Consider the following 18092-nt stretch of genomic DNA (forward strand, 5'->3'; position numbering starts at 1 on the left):
CACAGTAAATCGTGAGTAAGATCCATACAGGCCATAAATCACAGAAAAGCTTTCTTCTCTGCAATGTAAAGGGGAGGATATTGGTTCAGTGCTGCACTCAATTATTTCCTCATATATTATTGACCAGGTCCTGCCACTGCAGTGTTACTGAAATCCTTCTCGGTGGCAAATATCGTATTATACCCTATTGCTCTAATTAATGGCAGTCTACTTATATTTATAATGAAGGATGTAATATCTAGAATTATGCACGGCAGTGAAGAGCGCTACTGAATATAATTCAGTCAGGGCCTCTCATTACACTCGGCTCCTATCAGTTCCTTTCCATATTTGTTTAATTTGAATGCTTTTCTGAGAGCCAAATGTGCTCGTTCGAGTTGAAAAAAGAATGTAATAATACAGAGGGAAGGATATTTTGTTGCCAAGTTCATGTGCGAGTTTCAAAGTTAGTTCCTGTGTCTAAGGTTGAAAAGGCGCCAGGAGGAGGGTCAGGCCGAGGCCGGGGGCGACGATGCCAGTGGAGACGGGGAAGGAGAGGCAGAAGCTGGAGCCACCGACGAGGACGCACCCGAGCCTGAACCTGAGCCCGATCCTGAGCCCGATCCGGAGCCCGAGTCCTCCTCCAAACTGAGCATCTGCGGCTCTGTGTGCTCCTCCCCCGGCAGCTGCTAGCGCCACATCGCCTCACAGTAACGATTGCAGGTCTCTCTGGCCGCTGCAGAGTTTGTGCCATGCCCGTACATACATTCTCATTCCTCTCCTCTGTTGTAGCCAAGAGCGGAGGAACTGCACAGAGGATGGACTTGATGCACAGCCGCACCCAAAATGGTCCCACGTTGTCCGCTCTCCTTTTTCTTTCTGTAGCATCCTTCCAGTAAGGCATGAATGAAGCAGATTCCCAGAGAGTCCCCTGCCTACTGTACCCACCCGCCCTAGAGTAAGCTCTAACTTCTATGCAATGTAACATTATAGCATGACAAATAAGGTATCACGTACTAGGAGGTGTCGATCATAAGCAGAAAGCACCACAAGCATGATGACACCCTCAGCAATAGCAGTCCACAGTTTTCTGGGGGGGGGGTGGTAGCGTTTTGGGGGAGGCGCGTCCCTGTTTTTTTTTTTCCTCAGCCTCCCTGTTCCAAATCTGATGGGGACGACTGAATTATTCAGCACACAAAGGCCCTCAGTTTATGTTGTTGCCTGTGTCTTCTCTTCCCATCAGCCTCTTTCATGTAATCCGTGCCCTAATTTGGGGAAACTGTCACTTTCTCCCGGAGCGCCTTCCCCCTGTTGCATCACCTTTGCGAGACACATTCACAGTAAGTGATGATAGCCGGTTTCATGTTGTAAACCTGTTTAAAGTTGTGCCTGTCTATGATAATCATTATAAGTTGAATTATATTATAATCATGGATGCATTATAGGTCAGGATGTTCGTCTGATTCTCCTCTTCTAAGTGTTCTGTTCCGAATCTCTTTCTGATGATAATGTACTGTAATTCAGGGGAATTGAATATAGAAATTGGAGTTTAAGACCCCGCTCGTCGCTGGGTCTTTATTGATTACAAAGACGCAGTATTTTGGCCCTGCACCATGCTCTGACTTCAAGAGCATGTGAAAACTCAGTTTCGGGGATGAATAAGAGGATTGTCATCCTTTAAGACTCTTATTTTAAAGCTCATTCCATCATTTTAAGTGCTTGGTTAGAGCAAAGATCAGATTGGAACTGTGCTTAAATGTGTAGCTGTCGGTTCTTCAGACTATATAGAGGAGCTAGTCTTTGATTGTAATAGTTATATTGGTACATTGAAGGTGATATGAATAATCTCAGACTTAACCTAGGCCTGGGAATATGTAGCAAAAGATAACCTTAAATCCTACGACCTGACTAAATGAAAACCATGTAAATAGCATACAGTGTAGGTAATCAAACTCACCACAGTTTTATGTGGGACTGCGAACTTGATGTGTAAACTTAAGGAAGAGCTGCCTGAAGCTCCATCCTGCTTCTCTCTGCTCTTCTTTCCAAGTGTGCAGGCACAACTTGTAGGCAAAATATGCCAAAGCTTTTCTAACATTTGCATAACCATTTTTAAGGAACTTTGAGTGTGTGAATGTATGTGTTTTCCTCTGTATAACATGAAAGTCTTTTACTTCTCCAAGTGAAGATATTATCATTTATACGATCGTAACGTGATCCTGTAGAAACTGTCGATATCAGGTAACGAGGGACCTTAAAGTTGTGGTGAGACATTTTGTGAAATACACCAATTTGGTATCTCAACAAGAACTAAACAAGAAGACCGATACCACTCTAGTGTCTGTGTGTTAAGTGCGGCGCTGGAGGGCAAGGTGGGATTTGCCAAGCCTGACGTGGAAAACCAGCAGTACGGGAAGACGAACCGACAAGCTCCATTCAGAGTTTAAAATCTGCTGACCAGGTCCAGAAATACAAGACTCTTTATTTCAGGGGACGTAGCGTGACGTTTTTTGTTGAGATATAGTTGCACGAGGTAATTTAGGATAAGATTAGAAATTAGTTTGTTTTTTCGTTGTCGTTGCTGTTTTTTGTTAAAGTTTTAAAAGATTGTATACAGCATGTTATTTGATTATTGACCTTTAGAGGTGAGGTTGGTGGGGAGGGAACTCCGAGAGAGCCAGTAAAGGAAGAGGCTGCGCCGTCTCCCTCGAAGTACTGCAAGGAGCTGATCGTTCAAGTGAGAAACGGATGCCACTGAGGGGATTTGGAAATACATTCTTCTTGCTAGCTGGACGACAGGTGCTGGGAAACTTTAAAAAAAGAAAAAAAGAATATGATTGAGACTGCCTTTAGTAGCTTACATAAGTCATAATATGAGGCTAATATGACAGCGATGCTGCGAAAAGTGGAGCTTAAGTACATTTTTATTCAAGTCATATTGTTTTACAGTATAATGTAACTGTTGACATAGCATGAATAAAAGTACAGGATGCATATTGTGCGTTGTAGCATTGTAATAATAGATTCAAGAGTGCTCTTTTGGTTTCCATCACACTAGGATTTCTTAGCTTTCCAACCGTACTTCGTCTTGGCGCAGGTGTGGTTAAAGCAGTTGGACCCCGGTCACAGTCTGATGGACACCACCACAGACACGTAGTTGCTCTCACTCTTCTGTAATTCCTTTCCAGTCCAAATTTCTGTACATGCGCAGTATGTGCGCATCTGCTGGGTTTTCGTGACTCCACGTCCAATGTGCTTTGCAGTGCAGGTGGTGCTTCGCGAAGCCTTGCAGACATCCTCTAATAATGAAATGTACGATACTCGATTCAAGCTAGCAAATGCAGAATAACACTACAAACTGATGAGGAAGATTTACTCTTCGCTGGGAACTGCTATGGAGCCACTGAAACTGATTGTAAAACAGAGTAATATAACAGATAATACTGCACACCAATCACCAGAGTGTTCAGTCAGAGGCTTCTGCAGCGCTGCTGCAGCAAAGAATGGTACAGGAGGTCACCCCTGCCCACAGCAACAGCTGTAAACAATGACTGCTTTTAATGACAAAGGACTGTTATGTATTTTTTTCATACACAGCAACAGTATAACTTCGAATTATGGAATGGTAAAGTATCTTTGATTTTGTTTTATTTATGCATGATTAAGACTTGCGAGCGCTCACATCATCTGACAGGTCAAGATGGCAGCTGCCAGTCTCTTTGTGATCCTACTTCTTAACCCAATACTGAATATTCAGACAAATTTAGGTGACATGCAGCATCTCTTCAGATAACCTCACAGCCACAGGAAGCATTGTTTTCCACATTGAACGAGGGTTGTTTTCCTTTAGAGTTGGACATGAGAGGGCTGCTAAACATAGCACAGTAAATTTAAAAAATGGGACTAGCATCAGCGATCTTTCCCGCTCTAGCTTCAGAGTTAATGCACAGACATGAGACTGGTATGAATGATGTCAAATCGTTCCCAGAAGGTAGGCCAAGAAGTGTATTTCCCAAAATGTGGAACATTTTCTTTTACAGTAGACATAATGATTAGATTAGATTAGATATAAAGTGGCATCTTCCAAGTCAAAATATGTTATGAATTTAACAGTGTTGAGCCTTGTGCTTGATTTTCTTTCTTTCTTTTTTTCTTTGCATGTACCTTAACAGTATAAGCCTGATTTTTGCCAAAGCCTGGAGCTTGAGCCTTAATGGCTGATTTGTGCATGCACAAACTGTCGGTAATAGCATACCTCACCTGATTATTGCCACAGTCTAAAATCAGAGTATAAACTGGCCTGCGTGACTGTTTCTGGACAGTGAGTTTCGTGAACCTTAGACTGCACAAACTGTATAATCCCAGTGTTACATGGAAGGCATGATATTTTTAGGTGATATGTACCTATTTTTTGGCATCCTCTGTAGGTTGCCTTACTGCTTTCTTCAAATATACAGCTTCAATACCCTTGTGGATGAGTGGAATGAGGTCAGCCACTGTGTTTGATGCTCTGTTGTGGATTAAGTGTTGCATTCTTGTCTGTGCAGCGAAGAGAAAGAATATTTGGAAGTGGGGCAATATCACCTCATCCCCGAGTACAGAATCTGCTGCATTATTTAAAGAAAAAATAAAGAAATAAAAATAAATGTCTCCATCTGTGGAGAGGAAAGTTTTAGTTTTTTGGATTTTTTTTTTTTCAGACTTGTGGAATCTCTCAAAACAGCATCAGAATCACCACAGGCCTGAATCATAGATGTAATTATATGTTAATCATTCATAAGTGGAAGATTTAATTTAGGTGTAGCTTTTCTCCAAGTTACAATACTAATCTAATGTTTTGGCATTTGCCTTGATATAAGTGATCATTCCTGATTCAACAGCGCTTGCAAACCTAATGTGTTTCTTTATGTGTTAATGGTTTGGATGCCGTGTTTGAGAAAAACAAAAGAAAAAAAAAGGCACCGTGCCAAACGTTTTTCCTACTTAACCCTTTTCTGAGTGACGCTCTTGAGACACGCCATTCTGTAGGTGTCTTAACTCTGTGGATACAGTTTGAAAGTCAGTGCCCTGTTTTAAATGTTAAAACCAACGAAGAAGACGATGTGATCCATGCCTCTCATTTCCTCCTTGTGATCCTGTTTTGCACAATGTTCTCGTGCGGCAGGAGTTTTTCCAGGGAATCGGTGAAAAGCCTTGTTTCTGTACCAACTGAAACCGCTCTGTGTTCAAAACATGCTGCTTTAATTGCTTTGATAAAGAAATAAATCTTCCTCCAGTAGCTCTGTGTCTTTGTGTCATTTTCACTCCTTTACAGCACTCAAGGTGTGTTAGACTGCAGGAAGAAGAATTTAGGTCTGACGGGGGGGGAGGCTGTCACAGGATTACTGAGAGTAAATAATGCAGAGGAGTTCTGCTTTGTGCAAGAGACTACCCTCTTTAAAGATAGATACTTCATTTAGATATGCAGAATATATGAGCAGACGGTTTCTAAAAAAAGTTCAAAAGCCACATCGAGTTCTCTCTTCATGGATGCCTGCTTGATTCAGGACTGGCCCCTCTGCTCTGGGTCCTGCAGGATGTCCACAGCTGTCTTTCCCGTGTTTTCCAGCAGGGGGCGCCACTGTGGGTCATCGAGGTACTCCAGAAGAGCAGCCAGCTCAGTCTCCAACTTCCCAACTGTGTTCTCCACCCTCTGCAGCAGACAGAAGGCACAGCGAATGTGTATGTGGTTGACGTATGAATAATGCATTAATAGGTTGTAGTATGAATTATAGAGTCATCATTCATGAATAATGCAAATATATGAATAAAACAGTAGCCTAAAATTGCTTGTACGATAGGGTTAGTGCACGTTTAGGGGTTTGGATGAGATGAACGTGAAGCATTGTGGTAACTTGGCAAAAAACAGAAGTCGCTGTTATCCTTGAAAGATGGTAAGAAAACCAATAAAACAAAGTTGTCAGCACAAAGAGACAACATGTCTGGAACCCTGATGGTTTCAAACCACTGACAGCTAATGAATGGAAGCCGCACCTTCTCCACCACATCCATGCGGTTGTGAAGGTTTGTGTGCTCCTGACAGGCACTTGAACGCACTGCTCGAGGTCTCAGGTCAGACTCGGGTCCTGAAAATAAAACAGACATGTAGCACAGTGTTATATATGTACAGTACGATGAGGGACTCCTCGCAGAAGCCAATGATCAACTGCTTTGTTAAACCCTGAGCATGAGGAACAAGAATAATGAGAATTTATTTATTTTTTGTGAGACCCTAAGAGATAACGAAATTGCTAACACGCTTTGCAGATTTTGAATGACTCCTCCTTAGCTTTAGTCTCCACATATGGAAATCTTTCCTGCCATCACTATGATATTTCATAGGATTAGAGTGAAGTCTTGCCTCAGGCTGGGCCACTCCAAAATGTGGATACTGCTCCCCATTAACCATTTCTCAAGCAGTTTGGCAAAGTTTTTCTGCAAAAAAATCTCAATGCACTCCTCTTTGCTGATGGTGTTCCATCCCCTTTATACTACTTTACCATGGGGTTGTTGGAGCCGAATGCTTTTCATTTACCAAACAAAAGTCACAACTTTGTACTTGCAGCTTTGTCGCCACATCAGTTGCCTCTGTTCTGGGGTGAAAATTCACCTTTGGTTCAGCCTGAGCATTATTAGAGCTAGGTGTTGACTGATTTTGCTTTCCTTGAACTCAGCCTTTTTCCTCTCATTTCCAAAGTTTGGACTGAAATAAGCTAACCAACTGCTGGCTGTGGCTTTGAATTAAGCACACAGGCACCACAGTATTGATACGTTAGTTTTTTTTTCTTTTTCAGTAAGGTTCCAGCACATGTATAAACTCAACAAAAACAATGGGTGCTATTGATTTATTCATTCTAAACGTGGGATCGTGGAATTCTCATGCAGACAGTAGAGTAGCATTTATCTCATTTAACTTTAAAGTAACACTCGAGAAATTGGCTAATCTTTGGTTCCCACCACAGTTGTGGGAGCTAACACTACTGTCATGAAAACAAATCTCTCTGTCCGCCTTGCAATTGTGCAGCCATATTCATGAGTGTGTTGTCATGCTGAAGGGGTCACAAAGGCAACAATCGAAAGCCCACAAAAATGTTAAGCGACCATAAAGTAAACATGTTGCAGGGCTGTAAACTGCTGTATCTCAGCCCACTAGCACTCTAGGGCAGTTTCAGACCTGGGAATATCCATAACAAAATACATTATATTTCATAACAAGTCTGAGGAATATCCTTTTAAGGTTCACAAGCTTTGCTAGTGTTGCTTTAAGCGAGAAAGAACCACAGCTTTAAGAAGGAGGCTTTTGCTACTAAAGAACATGAACAATGTAGAAAATGATATCCTCCATCCATTTCTATCCCACTGATGTGGTGTCATTTTGATAGCTTCCAGCTGAGATGGTAATTCAACATGCTGCCATTTTCTTTGATTATGACTTTGTTGTTTTGGTAGAGCAATCGTCTACTTGTGTGAAGTCTAAAATAAGGACCAAGTTGTGAAGCACTCCCTGGTGTAAATTCACTGCAGCGGGGGTTAGGGGTGCACATGCATTGTTCTAGCTGTTTCCTCCTCGCAGTTATGTTTCCAATTATCTGTCTCTCTTTGAAGCCAGCACATTCGTGGGGAAGTCTGCCATCGCTGTCAGGACTCTGCTTCCATTTTCGAACACCTTCGGTGCAGCAGCAGAGTGTTAGAAATCTATACGCTGTTCCAGACTGTACAGTTTAGTGCTCGTAGTTTCCGGTCATGTGACGTGATGCTACCTGACAAAAAAACAGTTGCCTACCGAAACACTGTCATCTCACCATTTCTGGTGAGACTGCTGGATTATTGGGAAACAGAAGAAACAATATCAACCATACAGAAGACATGCACAAAGATGTGTTTACCTGATAACTGTTGGTGTTTTTCCACATTTAAACAAAAAGGTATTTCTGCATTCATGAGTTTGCCCTCTCCTTTCTCTCTCCTCTTTGGAACACAGAGCTTCAAATGGGCAAGCGTGTGGAAAAATTTGTGTTAAAGCAAAAACTGCAGGCATATATACAGGCTGTGTTATTTTGAAGTCTTTCAAGCCCATCAGTAGCTGCTGTCCAGCTATTTGTTACCATGTTCACAAGTGATGTAAAACGAAAAGGCTAAAACGTGATAGTTTTTCTGCTCCACTGCAAGCAGTATTGATCCAGACAAGTAATTTAGTCCAACATCAACTATTAAAAACCTTCTCTTGCCAGGAACTATGTCCATATCTCATTCTCTCTTCCCACTTACATATGTACCTAAGCCTTGTACTGCCTCGATTTTACTATGATATCCCTTGGAAACATTTTACAGGCTCCATTATGTCGGCCGAATGGCTGCCAAGTTCAGAACATGCAGGAAGCAGGCCAAGAGAGCGCGACGGATGAATGGACTTTTTGAGGGAGTGGACAGAGCAGATGTTTGCCTCGGTGTGTGCTCCGCAGTGGGGGTTTTGTTGAACTCACTCAGGCGTGTGATAACTTGGCAAATCTCGCCTGTGTGTTGATATGACAGTGACAGATAGACTATCAGAAGTCTGCAAAGGACATGAATTTTTCCTACTCTGGATCTGAACTTCAAAAAAGGATGTCAATTTATCTAGGGGCTGGTTTTTGCTTCTGCTTTTCACAAGGGCTTCATTTGTCTGTTGTAACACAATGCGCTGCTGGTTTCTTAATCAAGTACGAGAAAAAGAAGTTGAAGGAGGGGCCGTGTAAGGGGGCTCTGAAAGGCATCCAAACCACTGCTGTGCTCCCATCTAAGTGTCAGTGTGCACACAGCGCTGCCTGCTCTGTAGAACAGTAGAAGTACCAGGTACTTGCTGACGTTGGTGACAAATGTCTCAACCAGTGAGTCTGCCAGAGCTCAGTGTGTATGTGTGTGTGTGTGTGCGATAAAATTGCATGTGCCTTCAGTGTGGCTGATGCAAAAGAGCTGACTGGCCAAGATGTTGTCTTATCACAAGCTGGTGTTACCAAGCAGAGAGGAGGCGTTTTCTCCCATAGTAGTTCAGCTTTGTATTTATCCGGCTCATTGGAGCACTGTCGCCCCCCTTTTTTTTAAGGACTGTTGCAGGATGTTGGGAAATCTCATAGCAACACTCTCCAAACCCCACCCCCGACAACACAAACACACACCAGAACAAGTAAACACAGATATGATGATCTAACACACTGACTCCACTCAAGCACAAAGGTGAATGTGTTGCTAGCTCAGTTGGTTTGTGCCCTGACCTGGTTCTCGACAGGAGATGTTACATTCAGCGGGATGCAAAAACTGAGAATCGGTGCAGGTCAGCGCATCAGACAAACCAAGCGACTGAAAACATTGTGCCATTTTACAGGCATGGTTCATAAGGAATGGAATACTAATCTGGGCTTGCTTAAATTTCAGCTGCTTTCGTGGCTCAAAGTTCAGCTGCTCAGTTCATTTTCATTGCTTACACTGAAATCTCAGTCTTTTGCACCCTTTTTGCTGTGCAACTTTCACATCAACTGCTTTCAGCAGTTACAAAAATAAGCCAACAAGTATGTTTTTGCTCGCTCTGCAGTAAAATAAAAAGGAATCTTTAGCGACAGGTAGACCTGTTCAGCTGTTTTCAACACTTAAATTCGAGCCGCTTTCTTTTTGCACATGTCGCCTGAGACTTTCAACTCGACGCTACAGCAGATATGTTTAGTTTAGCTGATATTAACACTGGGCGACACGGTGCTGCTAGAGCAATTCTCTGTGGAATTTGCAAGTTCTCCCAGTGTCTGCATGGGGTTTTCTCCCCATTGTCCAAAACATGCAAAAGATAGGTTAATTGATGTTTTTAAACCCTGTGAAAGCGTTCTGTCAAGGGAGTATCCCAAATACAGTTGGGGTGAACGCCAGTCCCCCTGCAGGGTTAGAAAATGACTGGGTGATGCTGAAGCTAGCTGGTATCCAACAAATGCCTCACCTGATTAACTTTAACCCTCTCCTATTCTTCAGCCTTACCAGATCACTTATTTCCCCTCACTTCACTGTTTACTTAATCTTTAGTGCGTCAAGCTCAGCAGAAAAACCTTCATCACAACCTAATTTTTCCAAACAGAAATGATGCACTTATCCTTACAAAATTACATGAAAAGAAGCTTTTGTGATGCAATAAGGGCCTCTCTGTGTAAGTGAGTGTGTGTGTATGTCCCCGTGTGCTTCCTGCAGTCGGCCATTCTTGCGGTATGAAGTCAGTGTAATTCACACTTGAGGCCGTCACTCACAGATCCGGCTCTGGAGGATTGGCCCACATTTTTGGGAATTTCCACTGGATTTCAGTAACACTGGTAAACAGGTCTGGAAACGCTGGCAGATGAACTTGATAGATGAAGTGAATGTCAGAAACCGCTGAGAGTATTTTAGATTAGTTATAACCAGAGCTGCGGCTAAATTAGTAGCAGATGTGTTGCCCAAAACCCTAAACACACAGCCTCACATATACCTAGCCCTGATCTACACACACAGCAGTGAAATATCTCAGATGTGTTTTATTGCCACAAACACCTAATATGTAACAGACAGGATCAACATCCTGAGATTTATCTCCAGATCAAATCCTCTGTTCTGGTAACACACAGATCAGCTCTTCTTCCTCACCAGGTGTGTGTTCTCTGGCTTTATCTGTCTGACCTGATGAACCCACTGCAGACTACACCCAACTCCATCACTTACCTGCCACTGTGTAGCCAATCAGGATGAGGAGGAGTCCAATTGTGGAGCTGCAGGGCCGGGTCATGATGAAGAGGGAAACCTGGCGTGCAGCTGGTGACAACGAGCCAAGAGCTTGTAAAAGAAACAGAGTGAGAGCTCAGAGTCTTCTTTTATTCAGAACCAGACCAAAAAGTTGGATATAATCTCTCCTCCAAAATCCCTCTCCTTTTCTGTGTGTGTTCACCCAGTTTCTTTGTAATTCTTCCCTCCTTGACTTGGTTGTGCCCAGTTTCCTAATGAAAACATTAAAAGCGGGACAAAAAGCTCGGTATCTGGGAAGGGGCGGGAGAGACGTACTGGGGAGGGGACTCATTTCTCAGTTCAGCTGCACACTGGCTGGCTTGTAAAGAAGGAAACTGGTTACAAAAGCCATGAGGGAATCGTTTCGATTACTTGCATTTTATGTCTACTAAAGTTAATTTAAATTTTTTTTTTTTTTTTACATTCTTTACGTAGTTTGAAGGAAAACAAAACATAAAGGGAATTATCTTGCCTGCTTCCAGACCTTAAACCCAGAATGAAAAGGCTGGCTTCTGTTTAATACCTGCCTCTGTTAAGATGCTTTCTATGTTGTATTTACAACTCCAATTTAAAGAATATAAAAAAAGATAAAAACAGAAGACAGTGATTTACAAGTCACATACATCAATATTTCATTGGCAATAGAACACAGAAAACATATCAAATGCTGAAAGACAAACATTTTACTATTCTCTTTAAAATGTTAGCACATCTTGAAATTGGGCAGCAACACACGGAAAAAAGGCCATGTTTACCTCTGGGAACCAAAGAGACCAGTTGCAGGATGTTAGGGAGAGGAATGTTGTCTAATAAAGGATTCTAGTTGCTCAACAGTCCTGGGCCCTCTTTGTTGTAGTTCCGTTCCTATTATGCACCAAATAATTTTCAACTGGTGAAAGGTCTGGACTGCAGGCAGGCCGGCCTGCCGGTCCATCGTCTGCACTCTTCTTCTATGAAGCCATGCTGTTGTTATTGATGCTGCGCGTCTAGCTGAAAAAGAGGAAAAAGCAGAAAAATACATCATCTGGATGGGAGCATATTTTGCTTTAAAGCCTGTATAAACCTTTCAGAATTGATGGTGCTTTTCCAACTTGCCAGTTCTACAGGCACTAATGCCCCCGGCGACAGCGTCTCTAGATCGTGTTCACATATGTGCTGATCTTTGGATAATTGAACCTGCATTTGTGGTTGGCTCAGTGAATTGTGTTAACCGACATGACTTCTGGAAGTGTTCCTGAGCCAATGTCGTGATTTCCATGACAGATTAGCACCATTTCTTTTTGATGCAGCGCAACCTGAGGGCCTGAAGATCACGGACATCCAAAATAGATTTTTTTTTAATATCATCTCAATCCTTTGATGGTATGATGTGCTGTAGATGATGGAATATTTAAAGGATCTACAGTTTTTAGATTTCGATGCAGTTTTTTATTTTTTCTACCAAGAGACTCTGTCTCTCAGGTGCTCTTTTTTATGGCCAATCATATTGCTGACCTGCTGCCAATCAATGTGATTTGTTGAAACATTTTCCTACAGCGGTTTCTTTTTAGTAGCACTAACTTTTCAAGCCTTTTTTTTGCCCTCATTGTTTTTGTTTCATTATTTGAATGGTTTCACATTGAAAACACTGAAAAATCCCTTGTGATTGCCAGAAAACTCAGACAGTATTTCTGTTCAGCAGGAAGTCAGCGAAATCAAAATCAATTCCCTTCAAAGAGTGCCCTTTACATATGATTGCATTGATTACTTCCTGTTACTCCCACCGAACTGACCTCTGTGGCTCGCTCTCTGCTGTGTGACTCATGCCGCTCACTACACACAGGCAGCCAAGGCTGTTACGTTGTAAACATGGTTATCTTCATTAAGCCAGACTGTCTTTGGCCTCCTGCTCTGCTCACTTGTCTGGATGCTTAAGCAGATCTATGGTTTAAGCAGCGGAAAAAACAAAACCGGGGGAAAAGTGAGAGAAAGGATCAGCGGAAGGATGAGAGAAGAGAGGTGGGGGGGGGGACTTCTGTCTAGAAACAGATAAAAAGCAGAGATACAACAGAAGGTCATGTCAGAAAAATAAACAGATAGTAAATATTATATCTCACATATGGTCTGCCCTCTGTGTTTATTATGAATGTTACTAAAGCCAGTCAAAGTTCCTCAAAGAAAAAAGACCTGATATAATGTGATGGAGGCATGTTTACCATTGTGATTCGTTACCCTTCCTTTAAGATAAACATTTTTAATAATCTGGGAACTGAGGATATGAATTGTTGCTGATTTGCATGAAGGATCTGTTTCCATTCTTGCTGAATACAAGATTTTATCTGCTCAACAGTCTGTGGTTGTTGACTGATTCTCCTCCTCATAATGTGCCACACATTTTTAGTGGGAGACAGATCAGTACTGCAGACAGGCTAGTTGTCTGATTCTCCTCTTCATAATGTGCCACACATTTTCAGTGGGAGACAGATCAGTACGGCAGACAGGTTAGTCAAGCCCACACACTCTGTCTACGAATCCATGATGTTGTAGATGGTGCAGAATGACGAGTTGTATTGTCCAGTTGACATATCCGTGGATATTCTGGGAAAAGATGTTCCCTTGACTCCACATCAATGGTACTCTCACACATATACAAGTCACGCATGCCATCAGCACCAATGCTCCGCCATACCATCACAAATAATGGCTTTTGGACTTTTTGGAACATAGGCTATAACATGACCTGAAGTCCATTTATCCGAAAGGCAGCTGAAATGTAGATGAATCTGAGTGACAGGAGAACAAGTACTCGCTTTCCTTCCATCCATGCGAGATGAGCTTGGGCCCAAAGAACACAGAAACCGTTTCTGTTGATATTTGGCTTCTTGCTTAGGTAATAGAGTTTCAGATTACATATCTGGATGCAGCAGTGGGATGTGATGAGTGACATTGGTACTCCCAAGCACATGTGGCTATGTTGACCATGGTGACATGACAGCTTCTTATGCAGGGCAACCTGATGCTTCAAAGGTCACTCGCACCAAGTAGTGTTTTCTGTCCTTTACACAGTGACATTTCCCCCTTACTCCCTGTTTTTTTTATACACTGCAGATGTTGGAGAGCCAAAGTTCTTTGCAATATGACACAGATTTGTTTTGAACCAAAAATAAGCCTTTGGTGGATGCTTCTTTTTTGCCCAATCCTGACGCTCAAACCTGTCAACCTGTTGTAGAATCTTTTTAGTGTGTGGCAGGCATCGAATTTTAGATTTGTTTATGTTGTACAGACATTGAAGCTGGTCAGTGAAGACACTGATAATCAAATTTTGTGTCTGTGTCAGTTAAAAAAAAAAAAACTTTTCTGGACATGGGGTCTGTTAGTCGTCTATGATTAAATGTAAATATTTGTTTAAGTCTATCTTGTAATCCTTCAATCGAGTATTGCGTGTAGACTCAAGACCAGCCAGCAGAAACAAAGGTAAGGAACAAAGCATCGAGGAGAGCACACCACCAGAGGATCATGGCACCCAGTGACCAGCGTCACACTGATCCATGGTGTGACAGACTGCTGGAGGCAGGGTGACCTTCTCACCATCTATTTCTATCCTCGTCTCCTCTGATTGCTATCCATACATCTCTTTGTTTTGTTCAGTCTAACACCTGTCAGTGGCAGTGATGACCAGATGTCACTACAGGCGTGGCGAGATTAAGGAACCCTCAAAGTGCTTGTTTTATCCTGTCCGTCGGTAAACTCCACCTTGACATGGGCCTCATTTAGCTTTGTTGTCTGAGCTCTCTGTGCCCACTTTGCCCCCCGAGCATGCACTGCTGTCCTGCTACTTTTTAAGACGCTAAATCTAATCTGAATGAGATGTGCTGTGGGGTGTGTGAAGTCATTAGTTGACCTCTGATTTCCCTTGACTTTGTCCTCCTAATCCTATTGTGGATTTTCTGTACTTATAGAAAACCTTTTTAAAGTGTTATGTTGGGTGAATGTGAAGTCGATAACTTAGTTACTATTCAGATTTAATTGCTCACGTTAAAGCCATGGACCCATTAGAATCCAGCCTCCTAATTGTTACATCAGATACAGCAGAGATACAGTGTCGACATTATCAAAGAGCACGCCTCTATTTTAATATCGTCATTGTAATGTTACTTCCATTTGTAGTAATAGCAATATACTTTAAATTAGAGACTAATTATTGCTCAAATTTCTCAATTGATTTTTAGAGATAATCCTAACATGCCTCTTGCTTGGTCAGTATTGCAGTCCATGCAGACCAAGATGATCCACATACTTTAACCCCAGATTCTTTGTCTTTCACGTGGCGCTTTAGCTGTCTTGATGTGCTGGCAGCAAGGACAGAGACATCTCATCTGTCACCGATCATCAATTCAATATTGCTATTATAAGTTTTGGACTCACAGTTCCAACTTTGCACAGCACAGTATAGAGGGTGTGGACCCAACATTCTGAAGTTGCATTTTATCTAAAGAAGTGAAGTAAGAATGGACCATTACAAACTCTGGGCAGTCCCAAGAACACCTGCATTCTAATTAGTTTACTTCTTTGTGGCACTTTATTTTGACATTATCTGCCCCATATTTATTGCAGATCATTCTGCAGTTTGATTTAGGGCATCATGTATTACATTAAGGAAGTCTGTTCAGTAAATACTGGCATCGCTGAAAGTGTCATGGTCAGATTGGAGGAACACGTGCAGCCAGACAATCATCAAAGCTAAACAAGATCTGGACCACCTGCTGGGTTTTCGCTGCAGCCAATTTAGCTCTTCTCCATTTCCTTTTAAGAGTCTATTGTCTGGCTGACAGCTTGTCTTTTTCTACAGTCCACTTGATTAACTATTTGTGTGAAAATGTCATTTTCTCCTGTAAGAGCACTGACTGTTGATTACTGTCACACCCTATGTGTCTCCTACATCTTGGAAAATAAAGATAAAATTGCTACTTGTGAATTCTCTTTTTGGTGACACATAAATTAGATCATAAAATGCTCCAGGCACAATGCTCCAGCAGAGCACCCTCTCACCCCACAGTCCTTCACTTCTGATCCTCCCTCCATAGTTCTCTCTCCTGTGTTGTTCAGCTGCCAGATCACTGCTCCCCAGATAAACCTTAATTCTGTATTTATCTCCTTAGACTGTCTTATTAGCTCTACGTCACAGAAAGGGGACGTAATCCAGGTCTGGGCCCAGGAATAGAGCTCTGGGAGGGGCCGGGCCACAGCAGAGACACTCCACAATGGTGGTTGTGGCGTGTGTCCATGAGTAATCCCTTCTTAAATAACCCCTGAGCAGGGAAAGAGGGAGGGAGCTTGAGTAGGGGACTTTACACCGTGGGAGCAACAGCAGCCAGTGTCCCCTCATCCCTCGGACACAACGCAGCCGGAGCAGGAGAGGGATTCAGCATCAGACGCTCATTGGATTGTAAGAGGAACGGCCCTCGACCAGGATGAACTTTGCTGCCCAGTTATTCTACTCAAGCTACTTGAGCGAGCGACTTGATCGTTTGTTCTCACCAAAACCTGCAATTAAAGACAGCGGCGAGAATGATCCCTTCTGGGAGAGGTGGGAATTTCCAACATGTAGCACCCTGGACACTTCTAGACCTCTCCAGACCTCTCCCCAACTCAGATCAATCTCGTAGCAGCACATTTACCCTAGATTTCAGACGTAGCTCCTACTTCCACAACATCAGTGCCTGTTTTTAAAGTTAAGTTTTATCCTTCTCTACATCCTTTGTGTTTTGTATTCTAACCTAACATTCACATCCCAAAATCCCCTTCCACTGATCCCAAATGAATTCCACAAAACCAGCCTTCAACCCTCCATATCCACATTTGGATTTTGCTGTACCAGAATGAGGTTGTAGTGAACTCCATTGCAGCATTTGTCTAGCATTTGCCCTCCTGCTCCATCTATAGCCCCTATACAAATTGCTTTCCCCACTTCCATCTCCTTCACTCCAGCACCTTGTAGGAGTGGTACTTCCTACCCTCCAAACCCTTGGGACAGTATCCTCTACTTGGGCCTCTTCCTTATTCTCCTCTTTCTTTTGTAATTATCTTTGACTTATTTAGAGTAAGACAAAGGGAAATTAAAAGGTAGCACTGGATCAAAAGAGGTAAATAGTCTGTTAAATACTAATTTAAGTGAAGTGTGGTGCCTTTGTCAGTCCTAATTATGTTCTATTCAAGTCTTTGTCTCAGCTTTTATGGAGCACCACAACTGTTAGGATTCAATAATACGAAACAAGAATCGTGAGGCTACAGAAATGTATCTTCAGATACCTAGTTTTCAGCTGCCTGTCTGAACATTCTAGAGCTTCTTGTCCAATATCCAAGGAGGCTAAGAGAAACCACATAAAGAATGCAAGGAGGCTGCCTAAAAGGAAGTTGAGCTGCATATTACAATGAGGCACCATCAGCTGTTAGGGTCTTGTGCAAAGAAGCATTTTTATTTCCCAAAAGAACTTTTCCAGTTGGAAAAGGAACCAGCGCAACAGCAAGTAAGAGCATTTAATCTTTAAAAAGACCTTAAGAAGCTGAGAGTGCAGTGATGAAAGCTTGCTAGGTTGAAATAACGCCTTCCCTTTTTGCTTTGTCCTGATTTTTTTCTTTTTTTAAAGTAACATTTTGGGGTAGAAGCTATTGTTTACCATTTCGCCTCATCACCTTCTCTTTTGATGAGCGTCTTTGAGGTTGCTTTTTGAGGTTGTTTTTCTTCTCTTTGATGCTGTTTTGAACTTGCCTTTGAACCAAAGTACTCTAATCACAAGTGCAGCCTTGGACTTCTCTTATTTACATATGTGAAAAATTCTACTCTTCATGCACAGTACAAAAAGTAATGAAAAAGTGGGGCACTGAATAATTGATCCAGGAGGCCAGGTGAAAGGTCACAGTATTGTATTTAACAGATCTCCGTGCCATAAATAGAGCAGGATGGTATATGAAGAGTGATGGCGCCATTGATTGTTCCGATTCAGATATGTGTGGGGAAGCAGCTCCACCTGGTGGTGTTTGGAAATGATCTTAGCACATAACAGGCTCAATGAAAGCACTTTCACAAGGGGATTCTTTTCAATCTTCCTTTTTATGAGCTCCAGTCATTATGCAGATTAGCCCACCGTCTACTGTATATGTGAATATGAGTGGCAGGATTCCAACACGTAACTTTACTCAGTCTCAAACTTATATTCAAACCGTTAGATATCTGCTTTAGTGGCTTAATCTCATGACTTAATCTCCAATAAGTGAAGGTAATCCTATTGTTCTGTCTTTACTGTGGACAGGGCTGTCTCAGTCCT

General features: G+C 42.3%; 2 protein-coding genes across 3 annotated transcripts in view; one reads left to right on the top strand and one right to left on the bottom strand.

Annotated features, from left to right (window-relative positions):
- LOC140313372 (serine/threonine-protein kinase 32C-like) overlaps window positions 1–3396 on the top strand; it is a 79149-nt gene extending 75753 nt beyond the window's left edge. The window contains exon 12 of the mRNA XM_072391450.1: window positions 465–3396. Within this exon, the coding sequence (XP_072247551.1) occupies window positions 465–672 (208 nt within the window). The 3' untranslated portion in view covers window positions 673–3396. The remainder of the gene's footprint in view (window positions 1–464) is intronic.
- A 766-nt stretch (window positions 3397–4162) lies between these two features.
- On the bottom strand, window positions 4163–11734 carry LOC140313378 (placenta-specific protein 9-like). 2 transcript variants are annotated; one of them, XM_072391457.1, is made up of 4 exons: window positions 11544–11734; window positions 10729–10818; window positions 6013–6104; window positions 4163–5671 (listed from the first exon to the last, which is right to left on the bottom strand). In XM_072391457.1, the coding sequence occupies exons 2-4, from the start codon at window positions 10790–10792 to the stop codon at window positions 5522–5524; spliced, it is 306 nt and encodes a 101-aa protein (XP_072247558.1). In that variant the 5' UTR covers window positions 10793–10818; window positions 11544–11734; the 3' UTR covers window positions 4163–5521. The 2 variants fall into 2 exon arrangements, with proteins under 2 accessions (XP_072247558.1, XP_072247557.1); XM_072391456.1 differs by lacking the exon at window positions 11544–11734 and having other exon boundaries at window positions 10729–11014.
- Window positions 11735–18092: the final 6358 nt, after the last annotated feature.

This window comes from Leuresthes tenuis, unplaced genomic scaffold (genome assembly GCF_036924035.1).
Source record: "Leuresthes tenuis unplaced genomic scaffold, fLeuTen1.0.hap1 SCAF_8, whole genome shotgun sequence".
Taxonomy (NCBI): Eukaryota; Metazoa; Chordata; class Actinopteri; order Atheriniformes; family Atherinopsidae; genus Leuresthes; species Leuresthes tenuis.

Bases quoted from the DNA above. Each gene is read 5' to 3' on its own strand.
- LOC140313378 (XM_072391457.1), bottom strand. From the start codon at position 10,792: ATGACCCGGCCCTGCAGCTCCACAATTGGACTCCTCCTCATCCTGATT. The intron at 6,105-10,728 runs GTAAGTGATGGA...TTTTATTTTCAG, and splicing joins GATTGGCTACACAGTGGCAG to GACCCGAGTCTGACCTGAGA. The intron at 5,672-6,012 runs GTGCGGCTTCCA...TGTCTGCTGCAG, and splicing joins GCATGGATGTGGTGGAGAAG to AGGGTGGAGAACACAGTTGG.